At 45.0% G+C, this 20,466-nt stretch overlaps 1 protein-coding gene across 1 annotated transcript; it reads left to right on the top strand.

Annotated features, from left to right (window-relative positions):
* Positions 1–743: 743 nt before the first annotated feature.
* On the top strand, positions 744–2,856 carry Twist1 (twist family bHLH transcription factor 1). Its single transcript, XM_052738162.1, has 2 exons — positions 744–1,704; positions 2,188–2,856. The coding sequence occupies exon 1, from the start codon at positions 1,046–1,048 to the stop codon at positions 1,661–1,663; it is 618 nt and encodes a 205-aa protein (XP_052594122.1). The 5' UTR covers positions 744–1,045; the 3' UTR covers positions 1,664–1,704; positions 2,188–2,856.
* Positions 2,857–20,466: the final 17,610 nt, after the last annotated feature.

Consider the following 20,466-nt stretch of genomic DNA (forward strand, 5'->3'; position numbering starts at 1 on the left):
GACTGCGTCACCGTAGCAGGAAAGGGGAGCCCAGCTGTTTCTCCGGGAGGGGTGAGACGGCAGGCCGGGACACAGATCCGCAGCCCCCGCGGTGTGGCCACGTCTTCGGAACCGCCCTCGACCTCGGGGCCTGGCAGCCGCGGTGAATCCCTGGGGACTCGGGCTTTCCTCTACCTGACCATCGGATAGGCTCGGTGGTTGACACTTTTTTTTTGCCACCCAGCCTGCGGCCCAGCCACCCCCAGCAGGCCCCAAGGACTCTGAGAGATCCCGGGCGGGATGAGACATCACCCAGTGCGTCGAAGCCGCTGGCCACTGCTGCTGTCACAGCCACCTCCCCCCACGGGGCACTGGGTGGGGGGACAGCATCCGACAGGCCCCTCCGCCTGCCTGCCGTGCTGCGCTCGGCTGCGGGGGCGCTGGGCGCGCGCTCGGACGAGGAAGGAAATCGTCCCGCGTCGCCTCCGAGCACAGGGGGAGAGCTTGCGGGGCGGGGGAGGCGGGCGCAGGGGCCGGCCGCCCGGGCCAGGTCGGTTTTGAATGGTTCGGAGGACGAATTGTTAGACCCCGGGGAAGGGGGGCCGGGCCGGGGGAGGGGGCTGGAAAGCGGAAACTTTCCTATAAAACTTCGAAAAGTCCCTCCTCCCCACGTCAGGCCAATGACACCGCTGCCCCCAAACTTTCCGCCCGCACGGAGGTATAAGAGCGGCCAAGCCCGCAGCCCGCGCCCAACTCCCAGACACCTAGCGGGCTCGCCAGCACCGGCACCGGCTGCGCCAGGCCGAGCGGGGCGCGCGTGCGGCCGTCGGGCGCCTTCTTTTTGGACCTCGGGGCCCTCCACACCGTCCCCTCCCCCGCCCGCCTCCCTCCCCGCCTCCCGCGCCCTCCCCGCGGAGGTTCCCCCCCATCCCTCCTCCCTGCGTCCTCCGGGCCGCACCGCCCGGGCCGGCGCCGAGCGCGGGGAAGCTGGCGGGCTAAGGCGCCCCGCTCCTCTGCTCTTCCCCCTCCTCCCGGCTCCGCGAGGCCGCACGTCGCCGCCCGCGAGATGATGCAGGACGTGTCCAGCTCGCCCGTCTCGCCGGCCGACGACAGCCTGAGCAACAGCGAGGAGGAGCCGGACCGGCAGCAGCCGGCGAGCGGCAAGCGCGGGGCTCGCAAGCGGCGCAGCAGTCGGCGCAGCGCGGGCGGCAGCGCGGGGCCCGGCGGGGCCGCGGGCGGGGGCGTCGGAGGCGGCGACGAGCCGGGCAGCCCGGCCCAGGGCAAGCGCGGCAAGAAATCTGCGGGCGGCGGCGGCGGCGGCGGCGGCGGCGCGGGCGGCGGCGGCGGCGGCAGCAGCAGCGGGGGCGGGAGCCCGCAGTCGTACGAGGAGCTGCAGACGCAGCGGGTCATGGCCAACGTGCGGGAGCGCCAGCGCACGCAGTCGCTGAACGAGGCGTTCGCCGCGCTGCGCAAGATCATCCCCACGCTGCCCTCGGACAAGCTGAGCAAGATTCAGACCCTCAAACTGGCGGCCAGGTACATCGACTTCCTGTACCAGGTCCTGCAGAGCGACGAGCTGGACTCCAAGATGGCAAGCTGCAGCTATGTAGCCCACGAGCGGCTCAGCTACGCCTTCTCGGTCTGGAGGATGGAGGGGGCCTGGTCCATGTCTGCATCCCACTAGCAGGCGGAGCTCCCCACCCCCTCGGCAGGCCGGAGACCTAGGTAAGGACCCACTCCGGGGTCGCTCGGGCCAGGCCTGGGCTCCCAGGCCACCTCGCCGCCGCCGCGCTGGGTGACCCCACTCTCCTCGCTGCCCTCCACCTAGCCAGGCACCGCCACCCCATCCCACCCGTGTCTCTGGCAGGTAGTTCAGTCCCCACTGGGGAAACAGGTCCGGGTCGGGGAGGGGTGAGCGTGTGCGGGAGTGTGCGTGACAGAAGACTGAGAAGCTGAGTGCGGGCCTTGTGCCCAGAGCTAGCCCTCCCCCTTTCTTTCGTCTTTAAAATTCCCTTCTTCTTAAAACAAATGTTTCCAAATTCCACCCCCTCCTTTCCGCCCACCCACTTCCTCTTGCCCTTGGGCTGAAATCCTTCCAGGTTGTTCACCGAAAATTCTCGCTGGTAGTGATAACAAGGCTCAGTGGTCTTCGAGAACAGCCACAGAGACGCACACAATAACCAACTTTCCCCTTCTGGGTTTTTGCAGATGTCATTGTTTCCAGAGAAGGAGAAAATGGACAGTCTAGAGAACTCTGGAGCTGGATAACTAAAAATAAATCTATATGACAGAGATTTTCTTGGAAATTAGAAGAGCAGAGCCCAGATTCAAAAGAATCAGGGCGTGGGGCACACTTTTAAAAGAGAAAGCCAGACAGGCCGGTGCACCGAGATTCCCAGAGGCAGCGGCACCAGCCTCACACCTCTGCATTCTGATAGAAGTCTGAACCGTTGTTTGTGCCCCCCCCCCCACCTTTTGACGAAGAATGTTTTATTTTTTTCATGCATGCATTCTCAAGAGGTCGTGCCAATCAGCCACTGAGAGGAAAGGCATCATTGTGGACTTTCTCCATTTTAAGATGGGTAACAATCAGAGGAATTTTAACACCACCTTTAGAAATAAAAACGCTGGGATCAAACTGGCCTACAAAACCATAGTCAGTGAATTCCTTAAAAAAAAATTATTTCCTCTGAGGGAAAAGAAAAACATAAAATACAAAAGACAACATTCTATTTATTTATTGATGACCCATGGTAAAATGCAAATAGATCCGGTGTCTAAATGCATTCATATTTTTATGACTGTTTTGTAAATATCTTTTGTATATTATTTTTCTGCAATAAATAAATATGATTGGAAAATTTTAAGAACTTTAAAGTTTGGTCTATATTTTTAAAACTCAGAATTAAGTTGGTGGTAAATACTTGTTTGTTTAACTCTAGGGATATCCAGGAGGGAGTGGGGGCGCTAATATAAACAAAGGAGTGAAAACCTCAAATAAACCAGCTACTGACAGAGACAGCCATGCTATTTAAAGGACAGCTCTATTATTATTACAGCTTGTCGTTCAGCGGGTTCACTGCCTCTCCACCTCTTAGGTTGAATTGAACAGATTTGGTATCACGTACCTCTTGCTTACAGTCTGAACTAAAGCATTCAGATAAGCAATGTGAAAGCAGTATTATTTCCTTGTTACTATGCATTTTTGTCCTTCCCTTTATTTCCGTGAAGATTCCTAAAAAGGCTTATTTCCGTGAAAGGCCAGTGTGTTAATGAAAACAATACATACATTTTATATATTATATATATTATATTTCAAATGTGTAGAAAATTTTAAGTCAGAGGGAGATCGTTGTGTGATTTATTTACCTCTTGAGTGAATGAATGATTCCCAGTGCTATGTTGATTAAAAAAGAAAAGGGTTTGCTATATTAATGTTATCCCCCTGGGAAACATGCTCCTGATATGTACGTAAAGAAAATACAACTGAGCAGTAAAAATAAATACTCAAATTTGGGGTATCCTTGGTAATCACCAGAACAATTACAATTGTTAAATGCTACAACTCTTCAGTCAGTACCATGTCCACACACACACACCCCTGAAGCTCTGTAAAATGAGGACAAATGGCGCTGGATTTTTATTTCATTCAGTATTTTCTGGGACAAAAACGCAGGTTTTTTTTTTTTTAAACAACTAAAATAGTGATTTTTAAAAGTTGCCTTTAAATTTTCATCAGCTTAACACAGTCATATGTAAATAGGGGTGTTTTCAAGCTGGGAATTATTGTGGTGCCTAATTCACAAAATAATTCAAATAAGCTAATGTCTCCAAATAGGTTGCATTTACTTAGCTCAGGTAGAGATTATTTTATTGCCTGGAAGTTTTTCTTTCCCTCTTCACACAGCAGTCCCAAATGCTGACACAGCAGCATTATAAATTAATTATTGTGAATATTTTAGAAACGTAATAACCTGTAGCATTGAGTTATATTAAAATATTAGTAAAAGCATGGAGAGCTACTGGTTTTTACTTTTCTATTCTGTTTTTAAATTTTTAGTTATCATTTACCTTATAGTGAAAATAAAAGGCAATTTTGTGTGGTATATCTGTGGGGTGTCTGTGGATTGTATGTGTATAAGCTAAAGTGTCCTAAAAAGATGAGGGAGAAGACCAAGATGGCAAATCCCTCTTGCATGAGTCATCCCATCATGTCCATTTTACAGATGCTTTTGAGGGAACTTCCATGTTCACTAGCCTGGTCTGACTATTGATGTTTCAGATGTCTTGAAGGATACCAGGATGGAAGTCACATCATGACTGAGAAGGTAAATGCTATCCTAACTCTGCGTATATAAGCTAGACACTTCAGAAAAGAGTGTTTTACATTCTCTTCTGCGTCTCCACTTTTTCATAAAAAGAAACTGGGAAAGGCAGTCGTATAGAATAATAGTAATAGAAAAGTGAAGATAATATTTTCTCCTGGATTTTCATAAAATAGACAAACTTTTTAAAAAGCTCATAAGTAACTTTATTTAAGTGAGGCGACTTCGTGGTGGAAATTGTTACCTGGAAGGTAATCTCTAGTTTGCAAGGTTATGTCTATAATCTCACTTCCACTGATGCGACATAAAATGCCCCACTCTTCATAGTAGAAACGACTTGTTTGTTCACCTCCCTGTTAGTCTCATTTTATTCCAGTGCTTTATTTTAGTTACCTTTGTTTAAAGTACATGCTGGATAAATTACCCGGTTCATGGTTTCATCACGGAGACGCTAAATCTTATCATGTAATGTGCCTGGACTCCTGTCTTTGTCCCCAACCACAGTGCTTTGGCTAGGAGGAAGAACTGTGTTAAATGGTCTTCCATCCGAAGAACTGAATTTGTTTTTACCTGTGAAGATAGTTGTTTTGTCTTGTTTATAACTTCCTCTGATTGACAAGCCTCTGATAACAGCAGTAAGTGTGCTCCTGCACATGTTTCTGGGTCCCGGGCCTGTGTGCACCATTAAGCAATGCACAGATAATCCAGGTACCCTTGCAGATCCCTACCCAAAGTGCTACACATTAATAAAATAACCTCAAATAGAAACGCGCACAACCTGTGTCCTTTCTTCCTACATTCAAGATTGGCACACGCTTCCTGCCCCTGGGGTCTTTGGGCTCATACTCATAAGGGAGCTTTTTAAGGGACATTTGGCCTCTTACAAAAAAGTCGAGCATTTTGCACATTCCACGGTTTGGCAAAGTCAGAGCTAGTTATTTTCTCTAGACCAGTATCAAGTTCTTCTCAGGCATATGATTTCACTTGAAGTCTTGCCCAGGAATCCTTCAAAGTGAGCATTTGTCCCGCTCTCATGATGTCAGGCGGTTTTCCCTGCATCTGTAATTTGAAGAAAAACAAACAAACCCGCGGGGGGGGACAAACGCCACGGAAACCCAAACAGAGCTCCGTGGGGAACGAGGGTCTCACCTGCGCAGGGTGCACCCGAGGGGCAGCGACGAGGCTCCCCTGCGTGGGTGGCAGTCCGTGCTGTGGAGAGTGTCAGTGTCGCTGCTCTGGGGATGGCAGGGACCCACGGCTCTGGGCCTCTCCCTGGCCGCTGCCAGGGGCCGCCGCGCCAAGTGTCAGCGGTAGCAAGGCTAAGCGGCTATAGACACAGGCAAAGGCCCAACCTCAAATTCCCAAAGACAGGCCCGCATTAGTGACAAACTGGGGGTCGGGAAGGGAATCCCCAGGGGCCACTTTTCCAGAAATTTCCGTTAATGTGTCATAAGGAGTGCCCCACCCCCAGCTCCAGCGAAAGTGGAAGGAAAGAGCTCCCGCACAATGGAAGAAGTCGGCTTTTTCCTGATTCTTAATAGCGACAACTACACTATTTCTCAGACCATCTTTGGAAAGTGAGCATCGGAAATACAAACAGAAGGATTAATTTTCTGTGTTTAGAGGGTAGCAAAAAGCAGACCTAGCAAACCGGGTACTGTGTGCGTTTTTTTACATTCTCTTTTGTTTCAAGGCCTAAGACGCAACCCCACTTAATGTTCATAGCAATCAAAGCACGCGTCCTTTGAAGAAGGTGTGTAATTGGAGTTTGAGGCATGTATGGAATTCCCAGATGTCTATAAAGTAAGAAGGAGCCTGTGGCAGGTCGCTGGAAGGTGGGACGAGTTACAATCACTGGGACACGAGGAACTGCTTTATTTTCTGTCCCTTGATAAAGGCCGGAGAGGGAAGGGTCGAGATGTGAGCCTCGCATATACGCATCTTCTTGTATAAAGTCATAGCAACATGGCAAAAAGCACATGGTCAGAAAACCTCAAGGAAAACAGTCAATTACAGTGGGGATTTCGTGGGCGCCCTGCAAGGAGTCATTTGGGGTTTGCTGCAGCGAGGGCCTTCGGTGGCTTCTTTATTGTTTACGTGGACTATTTTCTTTCCTTCTTTTCCCTCTTACCCAAACTGGAGACTGTGTCGTCGTTTTGCTACATGTGATTTAGGCTGAGACCAGAGGACTAGAAAAGGCAACGGCAGTGCTAAAAGCATTCCTTCCAGAAGGCAGCCTTCCTGGGGGAGGGGAGCTTGGGAGCGAAAGGAGAGAAATAATGTTTCTGTAAACCCTGCGGCCTAAAGGTCTACCAGATAAAGGGAACACTCCCAGCAAAGACACCCGCATCAGTTATCCCTTTTTCTGGTCCTGTGGAGGAATGTGAAGAGGAGTGAGATCGGGCTGACGAGGCTGAATGCGAGTGTGAATGTTGCTTACAAGGCAGGTTTTGTTTTGTTGTTTTGTTTTTGGTCTGTTGCTGGAATCGAAATAAAACTTTTCTCCCTGGGTTCCAGGCATTCCCTCATCTACCTGCGGGGTGGAGCCCCAGGTGGGGGACTTTTGGGTGTGCTGAAGAGATGGACTTTAGCAAAGGCTGGCACCTAGAGGGGGCATTTGGGGGGCATTTTGACTGGGGGCTGGAGCAAGGGGGCAGCAAGAACAAAGGATAGCAAGGAAACGCTATTCTAAGGCAGAGGGGAAAGGGACTTGCTGGGGAAGCCAGTGTGACAAGTGAAAAGTTGAGCAGGTACCTGAGGAAGTTTATCTTGCCCAGATGTTAAGGCTTTTATGAAATGTCACGTGAAGAGAACAGATGTGCAAGTTGCAAGTGGAGCCACGCCCTTAAACACAAGGAAGGCTTGTAAGGGAATCCAGGCATAAATCAACAGCCTCCTTTTTCTCTCTTAAATACTCACAGAAATCGAAGGCTCATCCTAACTGCGTCTTCCCGAAGTCACATCTCCCCTGCCCAGCAAGGCCTTTGTTTCTCTCAACAGTCCTGTGTCCCTCCCGCACATCCCCACCTCCCGTGTTTCTCTCCCTGCTTCTCTGCATTTGATCCTGAGGAGAGTATCGGGTCTCGGTTTGAAAAGCTGAAACTAATCAATTGCCTATTTGAAGGGGTAGAAAGCGATAAGAAGAGAGCAGGAATGCCAGATTTGACAGCCCCCAAACCTCCAAGATGCTTGCATGGGCTGAAAGATGAGCGGGTGATCCCTCCCTCCTGGGGCTGAGAACTACTGCTCTGGGGACCCCTGAGTCCATGGGGAAGGGCGTTTACCAAGATAACGGCCTGCTTTGATTGAAAAGGGATTTCCCCCCCAAAAGACTTGTACACATAAGACACTTTTTCCCATCTGAGAGGGAAGCTTGGCCTATAAACAAAATTAAAATGAAATAACAGTTACCCAGTTTGGGAAATGAGTATGATTCCCTTTTCTGTGTTTAAGAGGGATGTTCATGGAGGGCCTTGTTAATGCTAACATGTGGGCAGGCAGGCCAGGTTGGCCACACATAATAAGAGTTTAAAGGTTTGCTACCCATACAGTAAAAGTGTTTAGTAAAGTAACTGTGCTATGGCTCTTCTTGTAAATGCAACACTGTCCCCAAATCTTTCTTACATCCATATTGCATCTGTCTTACTTATTACATAGCCTTCTGCCAGCCTCTATGCTCTAAACTAAAGAAGTTAGAGTGTTTTCATCTGTAATATTAAATCCAATTTTACTGCCAGGGTTTATCTTATTCTTGGAGTTTCTTACGAGAGAGAGAGAGAGAGAGAGAGAGAGAGAGAGAGAGAGAGAGAGAGAGAGAGAGAATGAGTACATTCAAAGTGATGTCACTGACACTAAAGGGTAACCAAAAATTTAAATACCCAGAACCAGATAAACAGGCAGATTCTCTGTAGCATTTCGTCTCAATACACTTCCAGCCTTATCTAAACCTGATTTATTGCTTTTGGGTGCGTATCATAACATCTAGCTATAGCCCCCAAACATCCTGGATACTAACCCTGTAGCCAGCTCCTGCCCCTTTGGATTTGCCTGGTCTTCCATGAATCTTAGATTGGACCCCTTTACCTCAAGTGTAAAACTTTCTTTGGGGGGCTTCCAGGTCTCCATTTTTCTAAAACGCATCACCATACACCACAGTCTACATTTCCTCTCTCCCTTTCCACCGCTTCCCTTCTTTCTCCTTCCTTCCTTCCTTCCTTCCTCCCTTCCTTCCTTCCTCCCTCCCTCCCTTCCTCCCTCCCTCCCTTCCTCCCTTCCTCCCTTCCTCCCTTCCTCCCTTCCTCCCTTCCTCCCTTCCTCCCTTCCTCCCTTCCTCCCTTCCATTTTTCCTCTTCAACTTAACACAAAATTCTGGGGCTACTGTTGAGAGCAGAGACCGTTTGCCTACTGCAACTTTAGCAGCAAGATGAGGTCTTTAGAGTTCTGCGGGGGCACCCCTGAGGCACCGTGGTGCTCCACTCCTGGGGGCAGTCCTGCCTTCCCTAACAGTGTTCTTTTAAATGTTCTTGTAAATCCCATTTGTACTTTGAAGGAAATTTCTGTTAGCCTTCTTGCTTCATTCCACCCCTGGCTTCTCCTGCCACTCTCCATCAACACACACCTTTTAAAACTTCTGAGTTTTGTAGCACAGAAAAAAGACCCAGGATGGAGGAGAATCCTTCCTCTTCCTTCTTTCTCTGCAGACTGAGTGAAATTTAAAACACATCTCATAGATCAGTTTTCCTCCTCTGATGTTAGGCACAGTCCACGACCCGGATTTTCAAATAGCCAGGCAGGAGTCTGCAATATTTAATCCAGCCAGCTATTAAATGTCCTCAGGCTAAATCAGGAACACAAGAAAGAATCCTTACCGGGATAATGATACCAAGACCAGTTGGGGGGAGGAAGGGGGAGGGGCACGCAAGGGGCAGACAACCCCAGGGATATCTTTGACTTGAAAAATCCTGTTTTTAGAACTCCTGTCAGAATAATAACAAATCTAAGAAACATGAAAGAAAACCTCTTTGTTCCAGGATATGGTTTTAATGAACTACTACAACACACACACACACACACACACACACACACACACACACACACACACAGTGCTTCAGAGACTCCGCTTTTCCTTTACCTATTAGGGACTAGGAGGGTCGGTAATGTGATCCGGTCCCTTTTCCTGCCGCCCCCTTCTTCCCCCAATTAAGCCAAAACGGTTGTTCCGAGGAGTCCTGGCCGGCGCACAGAGGTTGCTTTCCACATCCCAGCTCCTGCCCCAATGCTCGCCATCTCTGCCAGGCCTAGTGAGACAGGGCCTCCAGGGTCTCTCCTTACGAAGGCAGACCCCTTCACCTGGAAGACAACTCTCCTGGTATCCATCAGGGGCAATTCTTAGAAATGCAACAAATGTACTACCAGGCAGATGGTGTTCCCCAAATCCTCCTGCCATGGCTCCCCACTGACCTGGCCCAACGGTTTGTGTTGATTTAAACCTTCGGGAGGAATTGCTACTAAGACAGCAAACGGGGTTGGGGGTAGGGGAGTAAAGCCAGGAGGCCTGGCTGGAGCTCACCAGAGAAAAATGCAACAACATTTGCGGCGGGGGGGGGGGGGGGGGGGGGCAACTTTTTAGACAGCAAGGACTAAGCATTTTGCCAGTCGTATCTGTCATTTGTAGCAGTGGACAGATAAAACCATCCCTGATCAAAGAGGTCCGTTCATAAATCACCCGTAAGAAATGGATTGCGAGGAGCAAAAGACACGTGTCCAATAATCTCGACCCCGGAGTAAGCTCCCCGCCACGCGGTTCCCGCGCCCCTTCCCTTGGTTTCCCGGTGCCTTGGCTCCCAGCTGGGAATGGGGGCGCTCTCCTTCCTGGCCCTCCCCGCCTCAACCCCGCCGCCCCCTAGCCTCCGCCTCACAAATTCTCCGGGACCAGCCAGGTTCGGGTTCGAGATTTCCATATGATCTTGACTCTGGACTGACCACGCAAACATCAGGGCAAAGCCGACGGAGTCTTTATTTAACTCTGAGGAGACGAGAGAGTCGGTCTCTCAAAATCGAAGATATTTCGCTTTCAGGTCCTGTCCTTCGATTCTTCTTTCTACCCTTTCCATGGCTGTTACCCCACCGCTACCCCAACCTCATTGATCTTTATTCCCAGAGAACGCCAATCTGCCAAGTGTTCTGGGCAAAGGATGCGCGGAGGGGAGAGTTCAGTGGGAGCTGAAAGGGGCCGGACGTGTGCTGCAATCCGGAATATTTGGGTTTGGAGGTTCAATGTTTAGCTCGCAACTCAGCCGCCTCCCTGGCGCACTAGGAGTAATCTCTGTCTTCCACGCTTTCTAAGCCCGGGAGTGTCCGGCCAGCACCTGCTTCCTCTGGTTGACGCAGAGCAAGCAGGAAAAGGCGAAGGTCCAGTTCCTGCGCTGAGCACCCGGCTAGTTGTTGAAGGACCCCGGGAACGCGTGAGAGGAGGGCTGAGTGGTTGCTGCCTCGGTCCCCAAAACCGCTGGCCATGCTAACGGACTTCGTGATTCTGTGCACAGGGTTTACATCAACAGATGCCCCTGGCTTTTCTCCTGGCTTCAGCGTTCTGTAGATAAGCAAGATTTCGCATATAATAGGTGTTTATGGTTCTGGAAACTGCTCTTTGATCTAGGATTTGAGGGGTGGAGTGTCTGAAGGGTCTCTAGACGCTTGTCTGATTTGAATGCTTTTCAGGATGATTTATGGCAAAAGGCTCATTTCTGACACTTCCAGATGCCAACACTCTTTCTGACTTGCCAGAAAGAGCTAGGAATCCTGCTGCCAATGGACACTCTCAGAGGTACCTAGACACCTAAGGCTCCTTCTTGCCTCTCATCCCAAACTGACAGTGTTCTCTGGTCACCTAAGGAGGCCGATTGCCTTCCCTGCCTTCTGGGAGTGGGGTGTGACCTGAGATAGCTAAACTATGGCGTGAAACCGAAGCACCCGCCTGCGAAGTTAGGCTTCTGCAGTAAGTCTATTTTGTGCAATTAGCCACTAGCTCCCCGCCCAGTTGGTGGTTTGGCGTTAATGCGATTTGACCCCCCACCCCCCCATGTGAAGTAGGGCAAAAATAAACCCTCCACTGGGACCCCTGGCAGTTTCAGCCTCCTGCCTCGGCCCCAGGCCGGAGGCAGAGTGGTTCAAGGTCCTGGTTCCCGCGGGGCGGGAAACCGGCAGCGTTCAGAAGCTGCTCAGACTTGAGGTAGGGGGGAGGCGATGTCTTTCGGAAAGCTCCCTGCAGGCTCGGGACAGAGAAGTGAGGCCAGGAAAAATAACCCTAGCGACTCATTTACTGCAAACTGCACCGTGAGGTTGGAAAGCTGGAATGCGCACCGCGGCAGGGGGGCAGGTCAGACTTTGCCGACTGTTGCGCGATTTTAGGGGACCCCTAGGGCCAGCCGAGCTGAGTATGTGCTGAAGGCATTTGTCAACTCCAAGCCAAAGGTGGGCCTGACCCTTAGTAGCCTCCAGTGGATGCCTTTCTCTATGGAGATACGTTTCCCACTGATTTATTCTATGTAACAGACCGGGAAGGTGAGGGGTTCTTATCCCTTCTTTCCAGGAACAAAGAGGAAAATTAAGGAGGGAATGAGCCTTGCAGGCTCGCCTGAGGCTTGAGACCCGATACTGCTGGTGGTATCTGCTGATAGGGAAGTTTACCCGGAGAGGTGCTGTGTGCCTAAGAGTCTTCCAAAACTGGAGTCTACACTCTTTGGGGGAATCTGTCCCATTGGGGACCGGGATATCTGCACCATTTGGGGAGAATCTCACTAGATGGGGCAAATGGCACTGTTTGTGGGAATCCGTACTATGTTAGGGAATCTGCACTATTTGGGAAACAATACCTATTTGGTCACTTTGGATGTGGTCTTCAATCCTCCTTTCAATATTAGTGATTTGAAGGCTTGTGGGTTGTAATCTTAAGTGGAAAAAAAAAAGGGTTCGTATCCTCGGTGACAGAGAATATATTAATTAATTCATCTGTCCTGATTGGAGAAACTCAATTATAAGCCAAAATTGCATGTTGACCAGTTCCTCCTATCCCTCCAAGGGCAAGCGGAGAATTGTTCAAAAACTCATTGCTCAAAAAATCATTGCCTCTATTTTTAGAGTTTAGTTAGTACATCAAAAGATCTAGCTCACATCTTGTCACATATATACATATATGTGTGTATATGTATGAATATATATTCAAGAGCACAGACTCTTAAAAAACACTTTGCTGACTTCAAACCTATCAAATGTTTAACAGCTGAAGGATATCCATCTTTCGGAGGCTCGCCAAAATGTCAATAAAAATTTAATTATTTCTGAAACATATGGGAGTACTTACAAGACCCAAAAATGTGATACCAAGTATTGATATTAAGAGGAAACTGTATGATACACTTTCATATTTTCTGGTCAAGACCTTATATCCCTGAAAGATTCTACAAGCCACAGACATATTTATTCTTCCTGACAAGGTCTCCAAAAACACCATGAAAGACAGGTTGGTGACTAACAGGCTCACCTGTGTTCTCTGTAAGAAGAAACCAGAGTGGCATTCTTATATATTTGCTGTTTGTTTTCTGTAGAAGCCTCTCTACAAAGTCTATAATAGCAAAGAACATTTTGGTGTAGAAGAAGGGACAGTGTCCATGGCTGTAGTCATTGTTGTGACCAGCTAACATGAATTGCCATCCAAACGCTCTATCTAAATATTCTCCCTAATCTATAATTTTGTCTGGCTGCAAGATGAAAGGACATCAACAGGTGACCTTTAACTAACTGGCTGTCATGAACAAGACTGATGTGTGACTTTGGATAAACGCAAAACTTGAGTAATTTTTTTTTTTTTGATAAGCTACTTCCATTTAAAGGCTACTGCTTTCCAGAAGACCCTTGAGATTCAAAGCAGAACACTGGAGCTCTGGGACCATCCCGCTGAAGTCCTGAGAGTTGGTCTGACTTCCTTGTTGCTGTTTCCAGCTAACCTTGGAGTTCTCCAAAGTTGCTTAAGCCTTGATTATCTTCACCCAGAACAGGCAGGTCCCAGAAGCAGTACTGCTCTGGCGGTGCCACTTTGCATACCTTCTTGGCTGATTATCAATAGGCTCTTTACCATTGGAATAATGTTTCTGTTTCCCTCAGTGTTTAGATGCATTTAACTGAACCATTTAATCTACAGGAAGGACTCAAAGCACAAGTGTTAGAGGCATTTCTCTAGAATGTTGCTCTTTCCTCTACTCAGACATGCAGTTTTCAGCTTTTAAGAGCGATAGTAAGCTCCAGACATCACCTATATACCAGAATAACCAGGGAAGCTATTCCCCAAGGCTCACACTTTCTCTTCTACTGCTAAGTTTTAGGTAAACAGAGCAGATAACAGGACCCCGACTGTCTTTTAAGAATGAAACTGGAAACTACTCCTCAAATCTACTCAACAACTGGGAAGTGGTAAACAAAATATGGAAATTACGTCTTTTCATTCATACAGAATAAAACAAGTGTCTTTACTGAAGTTAAAATTTGTCTTGTAACATCCTGAATAGATGTAAATTTCTGGGTACTATATCTTTATTTTGACTTTTCACGATTTTTTGACACCCAAGCTTCTCTTGTACAAAGGTGCCCTGAGACCATTACTTTTACATTAATAACCATTACTTTTACATTAATAAGCATGGTTGCCACTCAAAATGCTCTTATGTATCAAGAGTAGTGGGAAAAGGATGACCTCACCAATATGTGCAGAAAGTGCTGGGCAGACTATCTGGGAGCTCAGTTTGCCCTGTGGAGTAATTAAGGAATGGGACAGAACCCAAGAAGTGTGATCTGAAGTGGATTTTCCCATCCCATGCAAATGATCCCGAGGCCTTTTCCATCTGTGCCCTGAGTACAATTCTTAAATTCATCATGCTCCTCTGGTGGCTTTTGAGTTACAATTACAAAGAACAATGCATAATGATATTTTAAGTAGCACAGAAAGATCGCACCCTAAGTGAGAAGTGAATGAAGCTGGTAAAGCATGAGGTCATCCATAACTCTCATTTACTCTGGCAAAATGACCTGCTCATTTATCAGATGGTCCAAAAAGAATTTTCAATTTTTTTTAAATCAACAGAAACGTTTTCAAAATATTTGCTCATCTCCAGGAAGTTTTCTCCAAGTGTCAGGCTGCATGGGTGGCCATTGTGACTGCTTTTAGCTAAATTCACTAGTACTCAGTCAACAAGCATTTCCTAAAGGTTTCACTAAGGTCTAGGGGCTGTGCTGCATTGGCCATGTAACAGTAAAATGAGAGACTTCTCACCGCCAACCTCAGGCCACCTGAGAATCTGAATGGAATCACCTGCCATGGCCACTTTACTTGTTTTTTTTTTTTTTATGACATTTTGGAATGGTGCAGAAAATTAGGGACCTGCTATTCCCAGAATCTCAGAGGAGCCAATCAAAGAAAGCATTTTTGCCTCAGCATGCTGAGAATGTGTACTCCGTGTGTCAGTGGAAGCCCCAAAGATCTTCTGCATTTGTTAAGTTACTTTTTCTCATCAGTCTGTGCCAGCATCCCACAGACTGATACCCACTACTAACCCATAGGCTCCTCTGACAGAGGCGTGCCCAGTTCTCTGAGACAATCCCAGCACCCTGCCCAATCAGCACCAGCACCTGGTGGTTCTGAACATCTGAACTAACAGTATCTCTATTCTAACAGAAGATCCAAAGACAGAGAGGCCATAATACACATCTACAGGAACAGAAAGTCATAGCATTGAAATTTCTAATACCTCTGTGTCCAACACGTTACATTCTTGTGTTAGTCCCAAATTTATGTTTATAATGATGACCCAAGTAAGCACAAGTGACGTTTCAAAAGATATTATTAAAGCACCATGACTCAAACATTTGTTTTCCCTTAAACATTTTATGTTTTAAAACAGTTATGAAGCCCATAGCTGTCACTTGCCTATAAGATCTCTTTGTTCAAATAAGTAAAGGGATATGTTTGGAGAACTCATGGCTTAACCTGCAGTAGAGCATTAATTTCCAGCCCTTGGAAAAAAACTATCCCCAGTCAGTGAGCATCACTTGCAATCATATGTGGAGCCTTCGCACCCTAAAAGCAGTAACAGTTTTTATATATATATATATAAAGGTTAGCTTATTATCAGAGCATTTTAATGTCTGTCAAAATGATTCTATTGATTGTTTTGATTTTTTTCCGTTTTTTTGTTGTTGTTTTTGTTTTTTAGCTCTAAACAAACTCTGCACATGTGCTTCAAGACTAGCCCTGAGCAACCTGCCTAGAGGAGTCCACCCCTCCCCTGGACCAACAGTTTAGAGATTTGTGTTCTCTATTCCTGTGCTGTAAACATCCAGCATGGCTTTGTCACCTCCTAGAGTAGCTTAATTGCCCGTTACTAAACAGTCCATGTCGATCAATAACTGTGAACAACCCAAATTTCAAGTTATTTATTGAATATATGCCCATGCTATTCCAAAGCCAAGAGTGGTGGTTTAGAGGCCATAATGTAATTAATTGTGGATTGAAAAAAAGTATTCTGAAGAGAGTTTCAGTTTGGTATGACTAGTATGAATGGAGAAAGCTGCTCTCCACCCCGACTTCTGCTCTCCCTCTTGACTCTAGAGATGCGGTGAACGTGCGTAATTTAAGGCAGGTGGTCCACATAGTGGGCTGACCACAGAGGATGAGAGAGTGTGCATTTGATACCCTGACGGCTGCTCTTTAATAGACTTTAAATAGATCTGACTATTATTTGGCTTTTGGCTATAACATTTATTTTCACTTTCTTTCAAAGGCTTTTCTCTTTCATTTTGTCATTTTCCACACACTGAAATGTAACCCTGGTCCAATAAGACCAAACAGAGGATTTATCTATATTGTCATCAAGCTAAATGCAAATGAAATATCAAAGGGGAGCAGAAGGCACCACTATTTTTGGATCTTGAATGCTGACAGAAAACGCATGCATTTTTCTTTGCCTAGGTAATAACAACACGTTATTTTTATATAAAGCCTTTCATCTGAGAATCTCAAAGACCTTCAAGGTGTCATTTGGATCTGGCATTCTTCAGTGAGACCACCTTGCTATTGGATGTAGTTTCTCAGCAAAGCTGCACTTGGCCCTGCGTATCCAGAGGTCCAAGGGCATTGGGTGTTTCTTGAGTTGATCAAACAAATGACTAGTTATGATATTTTCAAACAGCACTTAGAGGAAGATGGGTGGCAGGGGTGATTATTGAATGTGCAGGTGGAAAGGGTGTGACAGGGCAGGGTTAAGTGACTCACCTGAGGGCACTCAGTGGTGCCTTTGTCTCGACTACAAACAGGAGCGCATGTAGCAGACCCTCAGCCTGTGCCTGTTCCTGATACCCTGCCTACCTGTGTCTTCTCCTTTCCAGCTCATCACTCAGAGAGGAGGTGGAGTTGGCATCTGAGTTAAAGGTTTCACTGCAAGGGAGAAAAGAGCAAAATTTTAGGAAATATGCAAGATTAATAAATGTATTATACTGAGCCTAAATTAAAATAAGAATATAGTGTGAATATAAAAGAGGTAGTGTGGATTTTAAGTTCCATCCCTCTTAACTAAGGGAGTACTTGCTTTGGATGGTGTTAGGGTTTTGTTGTCCTTGTTTGATTGCTTTGGTTTTTGGAGACAGAGTCTTGCTATGTAGCCCTGGCAGGTGTGGAACTCATGTACATCTGACTGAGCTCAAATTTTGGGGTGATCCTCTGATTCTGCCTTCTGAAATCTAGAATTATAGGTGTACACCAGCCACACTCAGCTGAAAATATTTATTGACATAAAGCAAGAAGCAAAGACACAGTATTCTGTTATGTCATACATATACATCAAAATGTTAAAATTAATTTATATATTTATGTTAATAATTTTAATTTATGCACAATATAATTATCTTACTCTTTGCTGCATTTTGTTTTGCCTCATATATTCAAACTTCTTCATTTACTTCATCATCATGGTTGTCAGGATGAAGAACTCTGCAGTCTGGCCTGTTTCTTCTTGGCATCATTATCATTATGTGATTAACTGTTAATTGGTGTTTCATAATTTGGGGTTATTCCACTTAACATTTATGGCTTAATATACTCTTGGGGCAACACATCATAATCTACATTTAATTTTAAAATTCATGGTGAAGTTTGAGCCAGGGATCTCTACTTTTAAGTGTAAGACAGCTCTAGTACTTTATTCCAGTGAGAATAGCTAATAGAAGGAATATGTATACTTTTCATTAAGAAGGCTTCATACAGAAGGAGACTAGATTTCATCTGAGAATAATTATATATTTGAAAGAAAAAATATTGAACAAAAATATTTGTTTTTCTTTTCCTTTCCTTTATTTTGTATTTAATTCAAGCTTTTGTATTCGAATTCATCTTTCATAGTAAATAATTGTTACATGCGGCCAGAAACAAAACTCTTGAACAATATTAACATGATATATACTGACACTGCATTCCATTACTCTTATAGTTGCTTTTCAAAAGGAGTCACCCTAGTGTGTGTCTTCTAATTTTCTAAAATCAGGAATTCTTGGGGCCAAGCGATGTGATTTAGGTTAAGAGAAAGCCCTCCATGTAGCACATTAATTTCACCATGTCTGGAACAGAAATCTCAGCATGATATGCCATGTTCTTTATCTGTGCATACCATCTGAGTCCCAAGCTCGATTTTGATCAGCCCCAGAAGAAATGTGCATAAACAAGCAAGAGTAATGATGAAAACAGCTTAAGATCTTGATCATCTCGCTCTGCCTGAACTTGAGAGTTTAGAGTCCGCATTGCGTTTGGTGCCCTTAGTCCCTCTCATCCTCAAAGTCTTCCTTGCTTTGTGCTTCCTCTACACATGGGCAAACTTTGAGAAAAGTGATGAGCAGTTCAGTTAGCAAGGAAACTAAGGAAAGATGGTTAGGAATGTTTCTTTATTAGGAAATCTATGGATGGGTTTGCCTTTCTGTTTCTTCTAGGCAGTAGTCAGACCTGCCTTTTAGATTGGCATCTCTATTCCTGTTTTGAACTTATAAGATATTCTTACATTACTCATTTTTCCATAAACAAAAAATTCCATTTCTGATGTGTAGTTGATTAGCTTAGGGTATTAAAAGGAGAAGTCTAGTCTGAGCTCTGCCGAGTTTTACTGTGTTACTTAGCATATAACTGAAGTGTTCTGGGTATCAGGTTATCTGTAAATGAGGAATGGATGTATCACTGATATTTTCACTCTGTCATTCCACGATCTAATATCTTTGGTGATCCTTCAATAAAATATAAAATATTTTGGAGGTTTTTTTCTGTGACTTGACAAATTTTAAATTTATAAGATCAATTAAAATGTTGATTTTTTTTCAAATGCTAGCTTAAAAGTTGTAAATTGAAGGATTATTTAAAATTCTCCAACTCTGAACCGACAGTCACTGTAGTTAAAATTAGGGGTTAAAAACTCAAGATAAGAATAAATACAAAAATAGCTATAAGTCGTTTTGCTAAGAGTTTCACTTTTCTATTTTTCTGGAAAAGAAAGTTGCTAATAACTTGAACCAGTAAGTTAGAGTGTTTCTTAATTCATCCTCAGGATGCCTTAGCCAGTGAGTATTAATCTCCTTTGCAGCTGACCCTCATGTTATATGTCTTGAGAGCCAACAAGCACGTACATTTACATAACAATTAGCGTTCTCATCATTGATGATTGAATGGTAGGTACAGGGAAGCATCTTGACTGTGTTAGTCCCCATCTTCACCACAGTGCCTTATTTTCACATCTGGTATCAAAGTTAGGGTCTAAACTTAAACTTTTCTTAGGATTCGTGTTCTGCAGTGTTTCTACTTCTTGTTTTGTTTTGTGGTCACTAACCACGAAGAAATTTGTCTTTTTTTACGAACACTGGAAATAATTTACTGGTTTTAGAAATATTAAACCGCAAGGACAAAAAAGTTTGAGAAACATTACGGGTCTGCTGAAGCCCTCCAAAAGCAAGGAAATTGAGAGTTAACGCAGAGGCTCTGATCTAACTGTGTCTCAGTGAGTTAACAGCCCTGTAGAATGCCAGCTTGTGTCTAGTCCACAGACATGGAAACTTAAAAATCAGCATTGTGTTGTCATAGTGATGTGACAGAGGGCACCTATGGCTGTGACAGTTTATCTGAGACACTAGCATTTATGTTTACTTACTACAGAATAACATATAAGCATCTCCCCCTGCCCAACTTCATTATGTAGATAACGTTTGCAAGTTCAAAGTTGATTAACACAAGTTTATTTTACACTGAGGCATAGATGTAGTCAATGGTCAGATTTGACAAAAACGAGATTCTCAAATGAGTTTTTAGTGATAGTCTTTTGAATAATTTATGCTCCTGGCATATGGAAGAAACAATGCTTTTCCTCAATTTACTTTACTAGTCACACTGAAAAGCCCAGAAGAGAGCTCAAAAAATAAAATCCCCATGTGTTTCTAACACAGAAGACAAACCTTTATTGGCAGTAGAGGGTGCACTTAAATGCTGCTTTTCAAACATTATCTTATGCATTGCTCATATAGAAACCATAATTCTAAAAGCAGTCAAGAAAGAAAATCTCTGCTAACAAAATCATTTAGTCAGAATTTCTATTATCTTGCATTGAGTTTACTTAAAATTAAGCCATTTTTAACAGGTGCCAAAGTAAAGAAGGAGCTGTTTCACCTTGTTCTATAATGAAGATATAGCTTGTGAAGATTTGGGGCATGTTAGTGTTCACGGATGCCACCCTACCAGGTCCAGAAATCTGAAATGTCTAATTTGAAATCTTTAATTAAATTGAATCTAATTTTACATAGACAAAAACCCCACACACATGCAATATTACATATTTTTCCTTAAGAACTTAACATTGTTATTTCTGTTCTAATAGTTAATTACTGTATAGTATAGAAAATATATATTGAATTTTAATAGGAATATTTATATGAAAATCATTTTACTTTTAAATGAGTTATTCAGTATATTATTATAATTAAGCTAAATTTGTATCAAAATATCTTTCCGAATTGAATTTAATCCTTTATATCTCTTTAATTTGTAAAACTAAAAATATTGAAAGTATTTAAATTATAGACATATCTTTGA

Source organism: Peromyscus californicus, unplaced genomic scaffold (assembly GCF_007827085.1).
Source record: "Peromyscus californicus insignis strain IS unplaced genomic scaffold, ASM782708v3 Scaffold_15__1_contigs__length_86483966, whole genome shotgun sequence".
NCBI lineage: Eukaryota > Metazoa > Chordata > Mammalia > Rodentia > Cricetidae > Peromyscus > Peromyscus californicus.